The sequence below is a fragment of the Platichthys flesus genome, chromosome 1, assembly GCF_949316205.1.
Source record: "Platichthys flesus chromosome 1, fPlaFle2.1, whole genome shotgun sequence".
In the NCBI taxonomy this organism is placed as follows: domain Eukaryota; kingdom Metazoa; phylum Chordata; class Actinopteri; order Pleuronectiformes; family Pleuronectidae; genus Platichthys; species Platichthys flesus.
The window spans coordinates 15,064,983-15,086,967 of record NC_084945.1 but is presented as its reverse complement, the minus strand read 5'-3'; the positions used below and the strand labels follow the sequence as shown (position 1 = coordinate 15,086,967).

The 21,985-nt window shown below is 40.6% G+C and overlaps 2 protein-coding genes across 2 annotated transcripts; both read left to right on the top strand.

Moving 5' to 3' along the window:
* Positions 1-1,013: 1,013 nt before the first annotated feature.
* Positions 1,014-6,405, top strand: slc38a8b (solute carrier family 38 member 8b). Its single transcript, XM_062393532.1, has 10 exons — positions 1,014-1,202; positions 2,153-2,351; positions 3,959-4,115; positions 4,201-4,305; positions 4,407-4,464; positions 4,573-4,687; positions 4,776-4,923; positions 5,008-5,210; positions 5,818-5,869; positions 6,303-6,405. The coding sequence occupies exons 1-10, from the start codon at positions 1,014-1,016 to the stop codon at positions 6,403-6,405; spliced, it is 1,329 nt and encodes a 442-aa protein (XP_062249516.1).
* A 7,863-nt stretch (positions 6,406-14,268) lies between these two features.
* On the top strand, positions 14,269-21,776 carry cmtr2 (cap methyltransferase 2). The gene is made up of 3 exons (XM_062386389.1): positions 14,269-14,309; positions 18,261-19,517; positions 20,157-21,776. The coding sequence occupies exons 2-3, from the start codon at positions 18,270-18,272 to the stop codon at positions 21,189-21,191; spliced, it is 2,283 nt and encodes a 760-aa protein (XP_062242373.1). The 5' UTR covers positions 14,269-14,309; positions 18,261-18,269; the 3' UTR covers positions 21,192-21,776.
* Positions 21,777-21,985: the final 209 nt, after the last annotated feature.

Here is a 21,985-nt window from a genome sequence, read left to right as displayed (position 1 = left end):
AAATACATGGAATAAGTATGAAATATGTTTGAAATAAATAAAAATGTAAGCAACGACCTCATCCAACCTTTTGACTGACAGCAAGTCGAATAACCTTCCATCAAAAGTGTGTCTTATTTAGGAGTTTCCACTTATCTGAGGACACAGTGTCTTAATTAAACCAAATTTAAGCCCATATATTGCATTCACATGGCGGCCATTTTTCTCTGACATCACACTCAGGGTGCGAAGATTAAAAGCTTTGATAAGATGAATAATTTTATATTATATATAATAATTAGCCAGGTTTATATTTTGTTTCACAGGTCCCCAACTCATCAGCTACTAGAAAAACTAAATGTGCAATTGAAAAACCCTCCTCTTGTTTATATGACTTACGAAAGGTCTGTGTATCCAGTCAAGTTTTAATAGTAAATTTTGTTTCACTTTTTTCACTTATTTTTCACAAAGCATTATTCCATATTTACAATTATGCTTAATCCTTCACATTTAAGCTCTACTGAAGCTTAGACCACATGACATTTCAGCAAAGAAAAACTCAATTAATTGGGAAGAGAGGAAGAGGCCGAGGGCCCTCCCAGGTAGATCCAGGTTGCTGAGAAATGCTTTTAGATTGTTTACTCATACAGAGGAGAGCCACTTTTAGAACCGTACCCTATAATATATCTTATAATGTGTGTTATTTTAGGTTCGGCAGCTTCTTCAGTGCTTTAGATCAGAGACAGACATGAAGGGGGGAGAGAGAAAGCAGACACAAGCAAACATATTCACTTTAGTGTCACATTTCTCACCTCAGAGTGAAATGCTTAATGGTGAAAAAGTCAAATAAGACCACGTGAGTCGTGGGTGCAGGTCTATATATTTGACGGCTCCACCGTTCACCAGGTTTACTCGACAAGGAGCAGAATGAAACAAACACCTGAACCACTTTAGAGAAGTTATTTGCACACAAAATCCTTATCTTGCAGAGTTTCTATTCTTGGTTTTGTGAGTGTCGGAGCTGCTTGAGGATCATGGAGGAACTGGCCAGGGAGAGCATCTCCCTGCTGGCCCGGTCTGCATCCCACGCGGATCCTCCTCGGCTCGGCTCGTTCGGTGCCGTGGTCATCATGCTGAAGTCTGCGCTGGGAGCCGGCCTGCTCAACTTCCCCTGGGCTTTCCAGAAGGCAGGGGGAGTGAACACTGCCATCGCTGTGGAGATGGTGAGTACAGGATCTGACTCCTGCTACAACAACACGCTCCTGTTTTTACTGTATTGTTTAGAAAGTTTCAGCTTGCATGAATATTTTCTACATTATTTAAAAAATAAATTGCAATTGCTACTTTTATTGATATGTAACTTTACCTGGCTACATGTACATGTAGGATTTTGTGCGGTTAGGTTTGTGTCTGCACTTAATAGACTCAGGACCCATGTGTCTCTCCTTGGTGTGAAAGAGGCTCATCTTTTTCACAGCTAAGCTCTAATGAAGCTTCCAGTTTAGGTGAGGACCTGAACCTTCAGCGCACTGTTTCTAATGACTGACACAGAAATGTGTGTGTGACTGAATGAATAACCACAAGGGCTTTCTAGAAAGGGGCCCACGGGCGCATGAGGTCCAGGGGCCCCTGGAGTGAGAGTTCGTCAGAGTTCAATGTGTGAGGCACTTGTTCTACTTTTGATTCAAATCCTATTCCTTTACACAGAAAACCTGTCATTTTTTTGTGTTGACTGCTGTTGAAACATAGCCAGCTGGCCGTCACTGGCACATTATCTTGATTAATATGTGTTGTCCTTATATATAAATAAATGAAATGAAAAAAATCAGCCACACTGTGCAAACATATACCATAAGCCTACATTAATATTTTAAAGTAATGAGAACTTGTGTGACAACATAATAATATTAACAGCATAGCTGGAAGCAGAACGTCGTGTTTTTGTTCTGTTTCCATAATGTAGTGTCAAGAGCTGAAACTGTTTATTGATTTATCAATTTGTTGATTGTCATTGAGGTACAGATGCCCAAAATGTACTTTTTTCTATAGTTTGCCGTCTGTATTAAAATTGTGAATAATCTATCTCTGGTCATGAGGTGCAGCAGGATGAAGCCAGTTTTCTAACAACCTGTGTGCTGTTTAAGTCCAGTCTCCTCTCCTTGTGTCTCGGCAGATATGCCTGGTTTTCCTCATCAGTGGCCTGGTGATCCTCGGCTATGCATCATCCGTCAGCAGACAGAACACCTATCAGGATGTGGTGAGCGAGGTGTGTGGACGAGCCGTGGGGCAGCTCTGTGAGGTCTGTTTCTGCTTCAACCTCTTCATGATATCTGTCGCCTTCCTGGTGGTGGTGCAGGACCAGCTGGAGAAATGTAAGAGCCACAAGAAACATGTCATTCATATAACAGCCTATGTTATCCAGGTTACAGTTGATATGTTATTCTGGCCCTGGGGTTGGATTTGAACCACATTTTGTGTCAAGATCAACAATTACTGTGAGAAACCATTCACATCAGTGACGGTAATAATGTTCATACGTGGCCCCTCCTATAGGCAGATCACTATCAATATTTGGGGTCCAGCCTATAACAAGGACCAGTTTATGATGCTGTAGATCCAACTGACTGAATTATTTTTGTTTAAGGTTTCTGCATTGCCTCATCAAGACAAGTGCAACTTAACCAAGTAACAGTTACATCTCAGAGTCCAGCCTGAATTCCTATCTATCAATCATGCTCATTGGCTAAACTATACAACTTAAGTGCAAAAACAAATACCAGTCCTGACTTTGGTTAGAAATAGACAACAAAAGTGTTTTGTTCAGGTTAAGGATAGATTGTGGTTTTGGATATATGTAAAGAGACCTGTCTGAATTTACTTGTTTGTTTGTTTTTAATAACCAAACCATTATTATTCCATAGCTTAATCAATAGCTGTGGGAAAATATTAAATTGTGCTGTTATAACAAACAATACATACTGTTCTGCAGATCAATCCGATATTCTGGTGAAAAAATTGTTAAATGGGAATATTTCCCTGATTCGTAATCAACAACATATTTGCATAATTTTCAATATAACAAACTTGTTGAGGCAATTTAGCTTCAACATTTATGTTTACATAAAGTCAGGGTTAGGGTTAGGCTTAGTTACTTACTTTTCTAGTGAAGCATTGAAGAATAAAGCCAAACATGATCGTTTTAGCATAATCAACTAATGATTTACAAACATAATATATGAATGGATTTATTAACTTTTAAAATAGAGGAACATTACATATAAAATCAGCATAAACATAAAAGTAGATTAAGAAATAAAATTATATGTTCGCCTGCATGAGTTTATGAGGCAATCACCATCATCATCGCAATCTGCACTCAGCTCTGTTTTCTACAGTGTTAGTATGTTTCCATGTTTTCAAAGTACTACGAGTTCATGGTCAATTTAGCAGCCATTTCCCAAATCACAAAATTAATCTCTCTCCGACCACAAATCATCTGCACTTTAATTTATATTCTAGCCAGTATTTATTTTTTATTCTATGCCACACGTACACACACACACACACACACACACACACACACACACACACACACACACACACACACACACACACAAACCAAAACATTTGATAAGGGTCGTTGTAGATGGCTGACCGACGGGCAGAGGTCTGGCTGTCTCTGGGTTCTGAGGCCCCTGGGAAAATGGCCAGGCCTGTCCCCTTGAAAGCTGTATGTCAGGGTGGCTCCAAGAAAACTCGAGGGATTTTCTAATTCCCTAACACACACCCAAGAATATTCTGCTTTAATGAATCTATATGTTCATCCACCAACATCAAAGCATTTATCCAACAATTGAAAAACAAGAACCACACAGTTCAGCAGGATGCAAAATGTAAATAAATCCTTGGTAAATATAGACGACAGTGTATCTGGGGAGTCTTGGTGATCTAATCCTCTAATTCTGCTTTTCTCTCTCAGTGTCTATTTCTTTATATGAAACTGTGACTGGTTCCAGTGAGGCAGAGATGCCGTACCACTGGTACACAGACCAGCGATTAACCCTCTTAATCATGTGCCTCGTCATCATCCTGCCACTGTCCATCCCAAAAGAAATTGGGATCCAGAAATACACAAGGTACAAAACACTGACCTGCAGTGAGAACAACATCCAGCTGACTGTGAGTTGTGTTGTGACTTTAACTGTTTCCTCCTCTTGTCAGTGTGTTGGGGACACTGGCGGCCACGTATCTGTGTGTGGCTGTGATCGTCAAATATTACCTGGCGGACAGTCACGATGTCATATTAACTCCAGAGCACAGCCAAGGGTCAGTCCCACTGTTGGATGCATGTGTGTATTTGACATCAGCTCCTCTTCTTATGTCCATCACTAACGTTGTGTGTGTGTGTGTGTTCTGTTTTTTTTCAGTGTGGGTTCATGGGCATCGATGTTCAGTGTTGTACCAACCATCTGCTTTGGCTTCCAGGTGAGATCCTGTAGGTCAAATATACAATAGAGCTTGAGTTTGTCTGACATCCTCATTAACGTGTGTGTGTGCACATTTGTGTGTGTGTGTGTGTGTGTGTCTTTGCAGTGCCATGAATCCAGTATAGCGATCTTCAGTAGCATGGAGAACAAGAAGCTCCTTAACTGGGTGGTCATCTCTGTGGTCTCCATGATCTTCTGTTTGCTCATCTACACTCTTACCGGTGAGTTCACATTGAGACTGACATGTGTTCTTCACCTCTGTGTTCTCACCTGAACATTCCTGATCACATCCCCTCTCTGCATCTCCAGGAGTGTACGGCTTCATGACGTTCGGACGAGCTGTGGCCTCAGATATCTTGATGTCCTATCCAGGAGATGACGTGGCCATGATCATTTCCAGATTACTTTTTGGGTTTTCGATTATCACCATCTATCCTATCATTCTTCTCCTGGGGAGGTAGGTGACACCAGTTGTTGGGTTGTTTTGTGCAGTCTGTTTGTCTTTGTAACTGCTCATGTCTCTGTTGTGTGTGTGGAACAGATCGGTCATCCTGAACCTGATGATACGAGTTCAGAGGCGACGGGAGGGAATCGTCACGCCCTCGTTTGAGAGTCGCTGCAGAGTGGTCCTCACTGTGATCTGGATCGCCATCACCCTCCTCATCGCCGTGTTCGTCCCCGACATGAGCGAGGTCATCAGTGTCATCGGAGGAATCAGTGCCTTCTTCATCTTTGTCTTTCCTGGTAGGAAAACAACCTTCACTTTTATATCTGTGTGTGTGTGTGTGTGTGTGTGTGTGTGTGTGTGTTTGTAATCACAGAATCACATTTAAATGGACAGGGGTGTGTATTTAAGCAGGCAACATATATTTGTAGTGTCTTTTTATCAACTTGTCAGTCAGTAGTGGAGCATTTGAAGGATTATAACTGAGTCATTTATTATTAGTTAATTTCCCAATTATTTCCTTGATGGTCAATTCATCATTTGCTCAACATGTCAAAAATAGAAAAACTCTCTATTTCTGTCCTAAATGTCTTATTTTGTCTTATTGATATTCAAAACCCCAAAACAGATTTAGTTTATTGTCATGGAAGAATAAAAGACTGAAAACATTGACTTCAAAAAGAGACAATCTGTTTTTTTTAATCTATTATCCTAAATCGGATTTAATTGATTGCGACACAAATAAAGCTTGATTAATGGTTTGATTAAATTTGATTAATTTGTGTGTATTTATGTGTGTGTGTGTGTGTGTGTTTGTCTGTGTGTGTGTGTGTGTGTGTGTGTGTGTGTGTGTGTTTGTCTGTGTGTGTGTGTGTGTGTTTGTGTGTGTCTGTGTGTGTGTTGCAGGTCTTTGCTTAGTGTTCTTGATGCAAACGGAAGATGTGACTCCAAGAATCAAGTGAGTTGGTTATTTCATTTTTATTCTTATTTTATTGTACAGGTCAGTAATGCCTGAATTATTTCCAAGTTATTTCAATTTTTACCTGAAAGTTCTAATTAGTAACTGATTATGAGGAGAATACGGACTGTACAACTGGTCCACTCTCAATTAATTAATTAATATCAAATTAACTACCAGTGTTATGGCAGTTAGACAGTCATTTAATCAGTTTACAGAAATTAAGTTTCAAATAATGAATGAAAATTAACCTTCAAGGAAACAGTTTCATGATGATTATCACACATTAGAAAGTGTGTAGATATTATGTACCTGTGAAATTAGATTAAAGAGATTTTTATTTATTTACTAAAACTTAAACAATGAAATAGAAAAAGCTGTAACCTAACGTTTTCCCTTCTCTTGATCTCCATTTATTTTCCATGAACACCAGGGTAATTTTAACGGTATGGGGAGTCATAACCATTGTGGTCGGAGCCTTCATCTTTGGACAGAGTACGACAATCGCTATCATGGAGCTTTGTAACAAATTCTGAATTGCACCTCCATTATCACCAACATCTGTCACCAACATCTGCAGCTGCTTCACTGTGATGTTTGTCTCTTTTTGCACAAATGAATGTTGCATTTAAAAAGGTGATTTTTGTTTGTACATGATTGATTGATTCTTAGAGAATGCTTCAGGGATGATGTATTTCTAAAAGGACCAATCCATAAATTAGCTTCATCCTGTTTCTCACGACAAAAAGCCAATTGGATTTCTCTGTTTGCTTTTGGATAAATGCAGCAAAGCTCTATGACTAAAGTTTCTGTTATTTGCATGTTTCTTTCAGCAAAATTATCTTCACAAATTAAAACCACTTTTATGGTATTGGAAACTTAATTACAATTTCAGACATAAAAAGCTAATAATAGACTGTGACTGAGGAATACCAGTTTCCATCCGCTTCAAACAAATAGCATTCCTCTTAGAAAGTTACTAATAGTTTAGAAAAATGTCAGAATAAATACATCATTGCTGTAAAGGTGGACTAGTGTGTAATGTGTTCGGCATGATGACGTTTTATACACCCAGCAAGCTTATTCTCATTTATTCACTTGTTAGAAGCTGCATTCTTTAAGGGATCCATATTAAAAAAAATGTTTATATAGATCTCTGATTTCCCCAAAACATGCAAAAGCTTGTTTTTTTAAAAAAAAAAAAATCAAAATCAAAAGTGTGGCAGTGGCTGATGTATGTTTTGTCATAGAAGAAAAAATAAATAAAAATGCTCTAAGGTTGTTTAGCCACAGAATTTATTTCCAGCATTGAACCAAAATCTCAACTGCTTCCGGAAGAGTGAACTAGAGAAACTTATTTCAAGGTTCAGGTCTGATTCCTGCAGCACTCTGTTATGTCCCCATGTTCCTTGATATAAAGTATCTTACCATGTGAGACTGTAATTTTGGTGTGATGCATAAAATGTGGATTTGAATGGATTGTTTTGGTTGACAGTTATATTTAGTCAACTTTAATACTGTGAAATGTATTTAATTATGAGTGTCTATAGAAAAAAAACATATTTATGTCCAAATGTATAAATTCTATTGCATTATTTAGTTTGCTTTACAGATAATAAACCTACAATATACTGTATATTTCCTGTTTGAGTGTTTATTTGTACTTGCAAAGCACTGCCAGGTGGCAGTATTGCCTCACAGAGGAGTTATTTATTTATTAATTCATGTACGGAATGATCCATGTGTGGAACTGCATGTTGGCAGCAGACATAAGAGAATTTTTTTTATAACATATTATTATCATAGCTGTTATGGTACCAGTAATCATTTTGAAATGACAATTCCTAAGTGAACTAAGACAGACTGTATACTTAAATAAAAATAGATGCAAACATTGACCTTGAACTGCATGTTTACATCTACCAGGAGATAAAACTAGAGATTTTTTTCCTGAACATGATTCTTATCCTATTTTTCCACTGGCGTGCTCTTGGTCGGGATCCTATGAGTTATATCTGCAGCTTTCACTGAGCACTGAGTGATGGCTGATGTATGCTGCATATCACTGTTTACTGACTTCAAGCTCACAGGAGTTATGGCACACTGCCTGCCAGCCTGCACATGCTTACACGTGTGTTAGCGTATGAGTGAGTAATGATTTACAGTAAATCCAGAAAATGTGCATCGTATCGGTGCCTGGAGGGCTCTGCTCAAAGGCAGCATATCAGCCCCGCCAACTTCACAGAGATGCATTCAGTACTTATCTGCCGGAAAACACACAAACACGCACACACACACACACACACACACACACACACACGCACACACACACACACACACACACACACACAAATACACACACACAGTCAATCAGAACTTTGTTCGAAAATAGACCCTCTACAAACACACAGCGGCTCCTTGTCAACGCCTCAGTTATGTAATAGGTTTTTTTCATCTTATGCAGCATTAACGTCCTTAGGGGAAAACCTCAAACTGTGATACTCTACTTGTGTTCAGCCTGTGGGATTATATTTCAACCTGCTGGCCAAATGATTAAATCCACTAAATGCAGGGGAAAGAAAAATCTCTGCAAACCACACAAAGCACAAACTCCTTCTCCAATCCTGCAGCTGTCCCCGCTGTAAACTGACCCACAGGTTTGTAAACTCAGCAGTTCTGGAAACACAGCTACCATAAAGAGATTAGCACTTTGGCTCTTTGAGCATTTAACCCCCTTGGGTCGTTTCTGCCTCGAAAGATTGGTTCAGGCATGTGTTCACAAAGCCATTGTATTGGTATTTGTAGACTCCCATTTTCTGTCCGAACCGTATGGAGCGAGGGAGGACGCTAACTGAACCTGACGCGAACCTGAGAGGGATTCTGTTTTTTTGTGCCCAAACCCGACCCAGGATGATTTCCTCGATCACAGACCCTCGCAGTATAAAAAACTCAAGCAGATCAAACAACATTTCTAGTCCAATTGACACTCTTATACCAAATCGATTTGTAGCCAGAGTCTACAGTCGTGATTGGGAGCTACACTTGACTGATCATGAGTAAGCGTCAGCTGTGAATCAGGTTTTACTGCAACTAATTTAAATTTAAATTATGATTGAGCACCAGTGTGATAAAAACTATCTCAAATTTTGTGAAATCATCGTTGAGAGAAAATTTGTTTGACATGCACTTTTTATTTTGGTCCATGTCCCATCCATTAACATGGAGTAGGCAGGTCTTTTTCCTATAATTTGAAACTCCTTTTATAGATGAGACTGATGGGGCTGTCATATGTTTTTGTGAATATTTAATCACCGCAAAGCAGAATAAAATAATCTATAGGAAGAGTCAGTCATACTTCACTCTTATGGAAGTGATGAACTCGTGTCACAGATTTCATCACAGTCCATCCAGTCAGTCCACGAGGTCTTCCATTCTGCACAAAACCCCACTGGCCGACCCACTGAGGCTGTCATCTCGAGCTCACAGCGCCTTGCAGAAATCATGCATTATCCCGTGCATGAGATTATCATTTAATTTCCCTTCGACTATGAAAACTCATTTCCAGTCCTCATTATTATGCTGTCCCCCGTAGCCCTTTGTTGTTGAAAGATTACTTGTAATGTGGGCTTCATACAGTACTAATTAATAAAATGTCAATTTGTGGCGACGTCCCTTTTAAACGTTTAATTGGTCCTGATAAGAATGACAGCAGAAGGCCTGAATGAAAACAGTCGGCCGCGTGTTGTTGATGTTACCATGCATGTGTTTTGTGAATACTTTGCTGTATGTTGTGAGGACCGATGTGAGTTTTTAATCATTGGAGTGAGAACATTTTGAAAAACGGTGAGGACACTAGGTTGTAGGGGTACGATTATAATATGGTTTAGATTGGGGTTGGGGTCACGGCATGTACAGGTAGTTGTGATGGATTAATGCTAGGATAAGGGGCTAAAGAATGCATTATGTCAATTAGGGTCCTCACAAAGATAGACGATAGACAAACAAGTGTTTTTCCCCCTCACTATCACATGGATTGAATTCTGCAAAGCTTCTGTGTTAAGAATGGGGGAGGGAAAAATGTATGTCTCTCCCCATAACAAATATATACAAAGTAAATATGTTTCTGTGTCATTGTTGAGGATGATAGTGTTGCACACTGTAGTTTGTGCAGCACATCGTTGTGTGCATGCATGTGTATGACCTTGTTTTATATGCATCAAGGTTATGACCAGCAGGCAGTGAGCATCATCATGGAGATAACATGCGTCCATCATTCCGCTGCTCACCCTTTATTGAAGCGGTGACAGCAGATCTTTGACCTCCGGGCGGAACTCTGCGGGATAATTTCAGCAGCGGCAATGAGCTCAGGTGAAGGAGAGGCCCCCGTCACCTTGTGTGTGAGCGAGCGATGGATCACGATTATATGAAATCCTATTTGGGACACTATAAGGATACTAATATCGATCATCTCCATCATGGTTTTTAAATGTTTTACCAGGGTTAGAGACACAATGAGGCAAATAAGCCACAATGACAAAATGGCAAATGAATGCTTTAAAATCTTATGGTTTATTCATGTTAACCATTTTATAACATTCATTTAAATAAGTTTAGTTTGTCTGACATTAAAAATGGCAAACCTTTGTGAAATGTGCGTGTAAATAATGAGCAGATCTTTTACATGTCTCTGAAAACACATTTCTCAATACAACAGGAAAGGTCATAAAAGCAAACGGTGAGCCTGCACTGGTAACAGTGGAGTGAAACTCAACAGACACAGATGTGCACTAATAAGAATGTTACTCATTAGAACGTGTGCCTCATCCAATGCCCAACAGTCCCCTTAAATTAAATCAAGATGCACCACATTTCACCACATCAATATGCCTGATTAGTTTCATCAAGATCCATTAATCATCCCCAGTGAGTATTTCCTGTCCCACACAACATTCTTCCCCCGAGTTCTGTGATAAAGTTAGCAGTAGTTTTTATGTGACCAGCAAACACTCAAACGGACAAAGGTGAAAACATAACCTCCTTGCTGGAGGTAACTACTGGTTAGATGCAAACAACATACTGTTCAAATTTAAATCTAAATTTAAATTTGTATATTCACCTAATATATTTAATATTATTAATAAGAAGAATGAACAGAAATCAGTAGAAAGGTGGCATAATCAATTCGTTTTTCCCTGTCAGATTACAACATCACAGCGGTGACTGCATTCTAGAATAATCCTACCTATGTCAGCTCCTCTGTCAAATGTTTGTAGTGAAGCATCTTTAATTACTGTGCTGCAGACATCGGTCGGAACAAACCCATAAACTCAACCCGACTGCTGCTGATATCAGCTCTCGTACTTGTGGGACCCACAACACTTGACTTCAACACTTCAACACAACCTGAAGACATCAGGCTCCTGGTTCCTTCATGTACCACAGCGAAGACAATACAGCCTGTGGATAAGTCTCCTGATTTTTGTTCACTACAGACTGTGGCAAGGTTCAATGCTGCAGAATGGCTGACATTTTCTAACTGTACCTCAGTGAGTGCCGAAATCCTCTCATTTACCGTCATAGATCAGTGACTAAATCAGGGGCCAGTCTCCACAAAGACAAAAGCTCCTCTGGTTTGAAGAACGTTGTTTTACTTCCACTTGAGACCTGTATATCACATCAGTGTTCTCTTCCCTCAGTGAGATCACAGTGGTGCACACTTAGATGAATCTGTGGACACTGTCTCTGCCTGAGTCACACAGCTGGTTTGATAGCGGAGCTCACATTGAGCTGAATGTTGTGGAGCGGATGCCCTTTAGGAATAGTGTGCCACGTGGAGTAGTGGTGTATCTGTCTCTCTTACCATTTTCAGAACTCATTTAATTTTGGTTCATTCTCACACATGACCTTTAAAACTCCAGTTGCTTTAATGTCAATTGTGATATATATACAGTATGTTGTTGGGTTTGATTTGAATACTGTAAACTCAGAAGCACTTTCCTGGTTCCTCAAGCCTCTGTTAAAAATAACATGACCCAACACACATTCACAGTTCAATTTAAATTTTATCCTTTGCCTTAATAACATAAAATCACAATTTACCAAAATCTATCTTAAATTCAGCTATTGTTTACAGTAAAGATTCTATGTTTTAATCTTTTGAGCTTTGTTTTGACATCATGTCTCATTTAATCAATTGTACAGACAACACTGTCTAACTGTGCCACCATGTTTCTTTGCCCAAATGTCCACGTTTTGTGTTGTTATGAACTGTTATTGCTAACAATGGGTAACCTGGCTACAGTAAACCCCTCTTACCCGACCATGAGCCCTGGTCAACATGGTTGTAACATAACTCCCAGCTCTGACTGGTGAGGTAAATGGAATGAAGCAATAGAGTAAATTATGAAATACATGTATATGCTAATATACCACATGTATGTTAAACCCCATAATATATGCTAAATCTGTGTTTAAATTAACTATTGCTGTGATGTGATGTAGTCATGGCTTCTTATCATATAGGCTACTTAAGTGTCAGTGTCATAAATCAAATACATGTATTTTAATACAGGATTTTGTACTGCTTTACTCTAGAATCTGAATACTTTCCCCACCACTTTTAATGTGTATTTTTTTACATGGAAGCAGCAAACACTCTCAGATGATCAATGATCTTTGATACAGATAAATAGCCAGAATATAATGAGGCCAACCAGACTAATTTATCTGTAATTTATTTATTTTTTGTACTATAATATTACTGGTATATTTGCACATTCCTGACAGCACCACATGTTAATGTAAATCTGTGCATTTTTGCACACAACACTGCAGCAAAGATGAATAACCAATGAGCCAACTTTGAAAACAAACAGGGTTTTGGAGGTCATTTTTTATGTATTCACATCTTTATCTATATAGATGACAAAGTATAAGAAAAGCAGTCAAGAGATCCAGTCATAGTTTACATTTCTCACTTTCAGAGCTAAAACAAACAATATGGCTCACAAGTTAACATTTTATTGAAATATTTATTAAGAATTCAGGGGAATTCTTTGTATTATTAGCATTTTCATATTATTATCAGGTCTTGCATTCATGTCCAAACTAAGCCGTTCCTGCTGCCCCTCCACTTCTTCATGATCCAGTTTGACATACAGCCATTTGGGCAGCACTGCAGGAGCATTAAAACATGAATAGAAAGATAGTTCCGCAGCGTGCACATTAATATTACAAGACATGTCACTGTTATTGCAGTAAATTCAAAAAAATGTTTTACACCCACCATTTATGGAAATCCTAATTGCACCTGTAAATCCCAAAGGGCCATTTATTATGGATGAGACTCCTTCTGTAAGTGTCCTGTTTTCACTAAGCGACACATTTCCTGTTAAAGCCTGATTTACCTTTACATCAGCAGTTGTGAAGTTGATCACAGAATGGAGCAATAAAAAACAGCACGATAAAGCCGATTTAACAGTAAAACCCAAAAGTCTGATTTCATCAGCACACACGCCAGCTCTGATAATTATATAACATGATGGCACAGGTCAGAGTGGATAATCTGAAAAGACACACACGACCAAAGAAATCCATTAGAAAAGAAGAAATATAGAAATAAAATTGAAATGAATTGAAAGACCCTGCTGAATACAATTAAACCGAAAATGTAAGAATAAAATATTTCCTTAAAGCTGGACTGCATACCTTTTACATATAAACAAACATCTGTTAAATTCAAACCCTTTGCAAAATTCGAATTGATAAATTGATACACATTATGCTAATTAGGTCACACAGTTGCAGGTTTTTAGATCTTTCTGTATGATATTTAAATATGGTGTCTGCGGTGACATCACCACAATGATCCAGTGGTGGTCATGGATTTACATCAATTGGCAATGTTTGGTTTGCCAGAACTAAAGTAAGGAGCTTCTGTAACGACGGGGACGGAATTCTCAAGCAAAGGTTTCTTTCTAAAAAATGTAATATTTCGTAACATATTATAATATCTGCTTCCATTTCACCTCTGACAGTGCAAATGTTGCTGTACACATGGAATTGAAGAACCAAATCTATTCCTATGAGATAAAGGTAAATAATTAGAAATAAAACATGAGTTTAAAATGAATATTCAAGTAACCTGTTTTACGTTGTTTAGATGGAGGACATGAACATGAATTTGGAGCTCCCTCCTAACATCGATCACTTGGTTAGTTTAACATAATTTATTTAATTTGAACTTGTACGACATCCATTTGAAGCTTTCCCGTCTCTCTTCACACTAACCACATCTTTACTTTTAAATAATTTATCTAATTTTAACTTGTACGACGTGTACCTTTAAGGGAGACCACGCCCATTCCCCCACACGCATGCGCAGCGTGGTTCTGCGTCACGTGAGGCTCGGTACAGCTTCCTGTTTGCAGCCAGTAGCTTGGTGAGTTTCCCGTCGCTGTTTTCGGGTGTTTCGTGTTTTAGTTGTGGACAAACAGCCTCGCAGACTTTGCACCGAGACAGTGACAGTCATGTGAACTCCATCAGAGGACAAGTGTCCTCACACACTGCGGGTTTGATGCGAACAAACCTGGAGGAGACAGAACCGTGTGTCACATTCACTCCATGTTTTCCCCTATCTGCAGTTATCGTACATGTTCGTTTAGTGGTATTCACAGCCCAGAACCCGCAGCCACATTAACTCAGGACTCACTGTTCAGCTCAAAGGCTGCTTCCGTCTACATGTGGTCGTTTTATTGTTTTGTTTCTCTCACCAACATTTCTGTTTCTGATTGTGTGAGCAACAAACAGCCTTAAATCCCACTGACTGCACAGGAGAGAGAACCTCACATTTAACTGGAGTTGTCTCTGGTTCCAGTCTACGAGCAAACACTGTCGTTCTTAATGTGGCCAGAGTTTATACATTCATCGATAATGCTTTTTTTTTAATTTACTTATTAGTGTATGTAATGAATCTGTGCTGAAGGCTATACACTGATGCAGTGGGTGATGATTCAGTTCCATATCACTTACTGACCCTTCAGATTATGACTGAATGATCACATGGTGTAAATAGTTTGAACATGAGATCTTCTTACTTTGGCAAAAATGCAGAGAAATACTGGAAATCCTTTGATGAAGATGAACATGTGATTAGATGTTAATCAAGTTAGAAATCCCAATCATTTTAGATTAGATTTGATTCAACTTTATTGTCATTGCACAGTACAAGTACTTATTCCACGGAATGCAGTTTAGCGTCGAACTAGAAGTGCAAAAAAAGGAGTTGAAGTGCAGAGTATTGTGCGTATTTGAAATGTAAATAAATAAGATATGTACAGGAGCAAATATATATGGAATAATACAATATTAACAGGTATTGTATGATATAAGAACTATGAGCAGTAATAAAGGAAATAGAACAGTATTAACAGCTTTTGTATGATATAAGAACTATGAGCAGTAAGTAATATATCTGAAGTAGTACAGTATTAACAGGTATTGTATGATATGATAACTTTAAGCAAGATAAATATATAAAAATATATAAATATGAATATACTATAGGCAGGATAATGCAGTATAAAAAAAAGTAACAGTGTAGTGCAAGTGTTCAAATGTTCAGTGGTTGGAGGAGGGTGTGTGGCCGGGGGGGGGGGGGGGCTGCTGCTATCACTGCGGTGCAGAGTTCAGCAGGGTGACAGCCGCAGGGATGAAACTGTTCCTGAACCTGCTAGTCCGGGAACGGAGGACCCTGTAGCGCCTCCCAGAAGGGAGGAGGGCAAACAGTCTGTGGCTGGGGTGAGAGCTGTCCTTGACAATGCTGCGCGCTGTCCGCATACATCTCTTGCCCTGGACAGCTGCAATGGTGGGGAGTGAGGAACTGGTGATGCGTTGGGCAGTTTTCACCACCCTCTGCAGTGACTTCCGGTCCGCAACAGAGCAGCTGCCATACCAAACTGAGATGCAGTTGGTGAGGATGCTCTCGATGGTGCAGCGGTAGAAATTCACCAGAATCTGAGGAGACAGATGAGCCGTCCTCAGTCTCCTCAGGAAGAAGAGAAGCTGGGGAGCTTTCTTGACCAGGGTTGAGGTGTTGAGGGTCCACGAGAGGTCCTCAGAGATGTGGACACCCAGGAACTTGAAGCTGGTGACACGCTTGGCCTCCGTCCCGTTGATATGGATGGGGGTGTTTGTGCCGCCTTTCTTCCTGAAGTCCATGATGAGCTCTTTGGTCTTCTTGGTGTTGAGAGCCTGGTTGTTGTCGCAGCACCACGCCGCCAGGTGCTGGACCTCTTCTGAGTAGGCCGACTCATCGTTGTTGCTGATGAGGCCCATCACGTAGTATCGTCTGCAAACTTGACAAAAGTATTAGTTACATGTTCTCAATCAATTGATTTGGAGATTCTTTTCTGGATAATTTATAAAAGTATGAAATGTTTAGTTGATAAAATGACAGAAAATATGGACAAAGCCCTACCCCTGTGTCGAAACCAGTTTATTATCTTCATAGGAATTAAAAGAATAATAAAGGGACTTTTTTTTTAAATGATATTAGATTGAGAAAAATCCCCATGTTTGAGAAGCTTGGTCGTGCAATTATATTTTGTCGTGCTCAATGTTCCGTCGTTAATTAATCAACCCATTATTTGCCACTAATATTAATTCAACTTACCCTTGACTCACAAGTATATAAATAATTCTATGGTAATTTTTCATTTGCAAGATGGTTATTACCGAAGGGTTTTATTTATTAAGCTCTCACTGATTCTTTATAATCTTACAGCTCATCTGGGATGATTTGCGTTGATCTAATTAATCATCTCACACTTCATAGAAATCAGTTCCAAGACTGATCTCTCTAACTATATTTAATCACCTCTCTGAATCTCTTTATGGATAAAACAGTAACATCCAGCTGTTTATTTTTGTCTTGCCTTGCCCCGTGAAATATTAACAACCGTTGAACCATTTACAAACAGCACAGAGTCGATGTCTTCCATACGCAGCAGCAGTGCTTATCAGAGTGATTTATGATGAATAGTTGCTGAATGTGCTGTCATTAGCTTTATGCCGTCTATCGCCATTCATCACTGAGCCACTCAAGACTAATCAAGAAATAACCCAGAAATTTGTCCTCCTGCCCAGCGTAGTCATCTAAATCATGTGCACATGAGCGGAGCATTAGCTTTGGGGTTAATATGATTCTGACTATAAATTATCTTTAAGCCATGAATTAGAAATAGCTCAATAATAGCATGAATTGTTCAAAATGATTTCAAGCGTAGCAGGACTTGAAGTTTGATATTAACAGTTAAATGTCTTTCCATCATGGATCAATCCGAACAGAGTTTTTGGCTCATGCTCCTTTGTGCACCACACTGTGGTGATCAAACATAATGTCATTATCTTGTGAAATCTTGTTTTTTTCCAACTGAGTGATTTTTTTAGTTTTTCATATACTGAAACATCTAAGCTGCCTTCAGACATACACTGAACTCCGGGCACTTTCCTGATATTTTCCAGAGGGGCTGTTGGTGGGAACACAAATGTCTGAGACATTTTGTGTAGCTTTTCCTGCCAGCTTCCTGGTAAAATATCCTTTATACATCTGAGTAAGCCCATAAGAGAATATAGCAGTAACAGCAAGCAAGCAGTAGCGTTGAAAAATAGAATGCGTAAACATGGAAGATGTCAACTTGGAAAGAGAACGACATTCCAGAGCTTTTGGCTGATAAGGACTGACACTGGTGTAGATGCACTGTACTGACTTGAACAATCTCCTGCTGTGTTCTTCACATGTGAAAGACAAACTCCAGAAAATATTCAGACCTAATTTTCCACATATTTTCCAGAGTGTCCCCTTGGGGGTTAAGGGAATTTATCTTCTTCCTAAGATACATTTAAAAAAAGCCGAAAACTGGGTCTTAGCACATGCTCAGGCTGGCAATGTGCAGGTGTGTGTTTTCAGCACTGCATCAACAAAATATATATTTTAACTTGGATCCAAATGTATTCACTATCTTAAATACGTGAAAATTGGTCCAATTGTAGTAATTCTAATGAGAAGTGAATGTAATTAGCGCTGGTGTGGAAACCCTCTTGTTGTTCTTAGTGAGGTCATCACCAGTATTTACAGTCACCTCTGTTACCTGAGGGCACCTCATCACAATGAGTCGACATTAGTAATTCAACAGCGCTCATGCATGTACAGCAAAATGGGCTGGGGAGCTGAGTCTTGATATAACTCACTGTGAATGGGCTGTGTGCAGAAATGCACTGTAAGCATGTCACATTAATACTGACCGGTCTGGTGGATAGCATTAAAACAGAGAGTGGTTTTTTCTTCTTCTAATTAGTCAGCATCTAACTCTTGGTTTTGCTCCTTCGACAGGTGTGGAGGATGAGCTCAGGAAGTGGGACCAGGAGGAAAGTCAAGCCGCAGCATTTCAGTGACATGGTGGCGTCTGACCCCGAAACACTGATCGAGATTCAAGGTCTTTTCAGTAAAGTCAGAGTCTACGTGAAGCCATCGGAAGGCGAGTGGAGTATCCCCGATCCGAATGATGCTCTCAAACACACGGTGGAGGAGCACTGTCGGCTGCAGGCCCTGAAGGTGGCTCTGAACGATGTGAAGAACCAGCTGAGCGACAAGAACATCCAGGTCTGGCATCAGCACACCAACTCCACCAATCGAGCGGGGAAGGTGATCGCCGCCGTGCGTTCTGCTGCCAACGCCGAGATCTGCACTCAGGCCTGGTGCAAGTTCTATGAGATCCTGGGAACCTTCAACCTTCTTCCAGGGGAGGCTCTTCAGAATGGAGAGCTGAACACCGTCCACCTGTGTGAAGCTCCGGGGGCCTTTATTGCCGCTCTGAACCACTACAACAAAACCAGCGAGGCCATGCGCTACTGCGACTGGACCTGGGCGGCCAACACTCTCAACCCGTACCACGAGGCCAACGGGGGGAACACGACCATCGCAGATGACCGGTTAATCGCCAACACGCTGCCCTGGTGGTTCTTTGGTTCGGACAACACAGGCAACATCATGCTCCAGAAGCACTTGCTGGAGCTGCAGCAGTTTGTGTCTAACATGCACAGAGTGGATTTGGTGACGGCAGACGGGAGCTTCGACTGCCAGGAGAAGCCGGACGAGCAGGAGGCGCTGGTGGCGTCGCTGCATTACTGCGAGGTCACAGCTGCACTGCTGCTGCTGAGCCCCGGTGGCTCCTTTGTGCTGAAGATGTTCACGTTGTACGAAGACTCCTCCATCTGCTTGCTCTACCTGCTGAACTGCTGTTTCAGCTCTGTAAACGTTTTCAAACCCGCCACCAGCAAGGCCGGCAACTCCGAGGTTTACGTAGTGTGTCTGAACTATGACGGCAAGGAAGCTGTGAGGCCCCTGCTCTCCAAACTCATCCGTAATTATGGACCAGAGCTGGCCGACCGAGAGGCACTTTTCCCAAATGAACTAATTCCAGAGTCGTTTCTGAAACAGCACGATGAGGTGTGCTCCTACTTCCACACGCTGCAGCTGGAGACCATCACAGAAAACCTGCGACTGTTTGAAAGGATGAGCACAGAGCAGAGGCAGCGGCTCGACCACGTCAGGGACTCTGTGGTTCATGAATACCTGCAGCGATTCCAGGTAGGACCTCTGTCACAGTTAAACTATTTCTCTTAATTGTCAATTTACCAACTGTTAAAAAGTAGCCTCAGAAAGAATTATACATACGGTATAAACTTACCTATATACGGTATTATTGAATAATAACCACAAGTGTATGTTAAATCATACTTGGTGATAAATGATTAACTGAACAAACATGATGAAGAGAAATATAGGTTCTCATAGATTAGATAAGATTGAACCCCTTTAAGATAATTTAGAAAAAAATACAAAATCATTATGTTGTGGTAAGTGTTGATATTAAGACCACAGAAATGTGTCTTGAATAATGCTGCCTTATTCACTTGTTTAGTTTGACTAACAAAAAACAAAAAGTGAAGTTTGAAAGGCAAAAAAGTATTTTTATTGTAATTTGCCAAATTGGCGAATTAAATTTGATAATTTGATAAAGTTTCATTTTTATTGATCACATAATTGACCATTTATTAATATGTACAAAAAACAAAGCTTAAATTTTCCCTAGGTGGGGTACAAAAGATGAATAAATTATGATTGACCCTTTGAAGGTATTTTATGTTCTGGTTTGTGCTCGAATTCAATTCAATTGTTATAAGTCTTCTGAAAGGCTCGATCAATCCCCTCTCTCTCTGTGTCAAGGTGAGCTTCCTTCCACGGAGCCGATGGGTCTCTCGTAACACTGTGAGTCCCGCCTGCTGCAGTGTCTCAGGGGGTCGACCTCCGGGGCAGAGGAAGCAAACAGGGTCCTTTAATGAGCGGAGGGAGCTGCAGACCCTGACCTGGAGGGAGCGCATCGAGAAGGGTAGCCATGCCACCTGGATACAAAGACACTGCACCGAGGCGGGTGGGACGGGCTGCGTGCTGGAAGGCCCCCAGTCCAAGTGTCACGTGGATTCGTGGTACGTTATTGCCGGGCCCGCGCTGCCTGCACTCAGAAACTCTCCGTTCTGTGAAGGACGGCTGTTAAACCACCTGAATGAAGCCCTGATAGACACAGTGGTCGACTGGACTGGTGTGCTGCCCTGTGACTCTTGCCATGTGGTTTGTGCAGCCTCCATCTTTGCCGGTCTTCCAGTGGACAGTGGCGGGAACAAAAAGAAGAGACAGTGCCTGGTGTTTGGCAGCCGCACAGTTTGGTGTGCACGTGAGAACCAAATTGAGGATTTGGGCTTAGTGTTTTCTCCGGAGCCTTCCCTTCCTCAAAGAGGCTGCATCACGCTGCACGACGGGGAGCCGCTGTACCAGCAGCAGCTTGTCGGCTGTGTTGTGTTGTCCCTGCAGACGCTGAACTCCGGGGATGCCCTGCTGCTGCCTGTGTTTTCTGCCCTCACACGTGTCACAGCAGCTGTTATATTCTGCCTGCATGTGTGTTTTCGCTCGGTCGCATTCAGGTGTCCGCCCCCCACCGGTGTTGTCGGGACGGTGCTCGTGTGCGTTGGCTTCTGTGCCGACGCTGCGGCTCGAATACTGCCCGTTCTCACAGACGTGCACAACTGCATGAGTCAGCTGTTGAGAGGAGAGGGCGGGGACAGTCCGACCTCTGGCTGGGACAGACAGGTGCTGCAGTTTGTCCCCATGGAGGAGCTGCTCACTGGAGGACTGACAGAGTTCCTGTCGACCATGAACTCTGAAATCATCCAGCAGAAGCTGCATCTTCTCATGCATCACTCATAGTGCAGGTTATTGAACGCTGACGTGATTTATATAGGACAGGTGTCATTAATTTTAACTGCACCACTGTCCGCGTTTAGACTATGAATCTTTCTCGTGTGCTGATATGAAAAAAGTAATTAAACTGTTCACTCTTTTAACAATGTTTAAATCTCGGTGGACAGATCAACATTTATGCAACAGAACCAAAGATTTGGTCAGTTGTATTTCACACATAATTTTTCCTTGTCAGAAAGTGGCAACTCCATTTCCCACAATGCAACTCAACTACAGACAGTTAGGTCAAATAGCAACTCGTGTATTTTTTCTCTGACATTTTGCAGTGACGAAAATATTCTGTCTTCATATGAAAGGACAGACTGCACTAAACCCTAGACCATGCAGGTATAAGTACTGCAGGGTTTAATCAACCATAATGTCAAATAAGCTTCAATAAAAAAACTGTAGATGTATATGTATATTTGTACTTTGTATATTTGTTTACATGTAGATTTTATCTTTGATTTCTGCTTTCTAGTATGCAGAAAATGTTACTGAAGAGATTTATTTCCATACAAGAAAACATTTTAATAAAAATTTGCACTGACACGTGGTGTGATGTCAAAGTTTTCTGCGGAAATCTGCCTGCTGCTCAAAGCTATTGTAGCAAGCCTAAAAATATGCTGATAGAAAAAATTCCTTTTAGTTTAGTTTATGAAATTTTCAGATATGAGAAAACTGTTGTTCTTATAGTGGAAAATACTAGTTCCAGATTTCTTTTACAGACTAAACCTTTTGGTCAGAACAATCCATCAAAA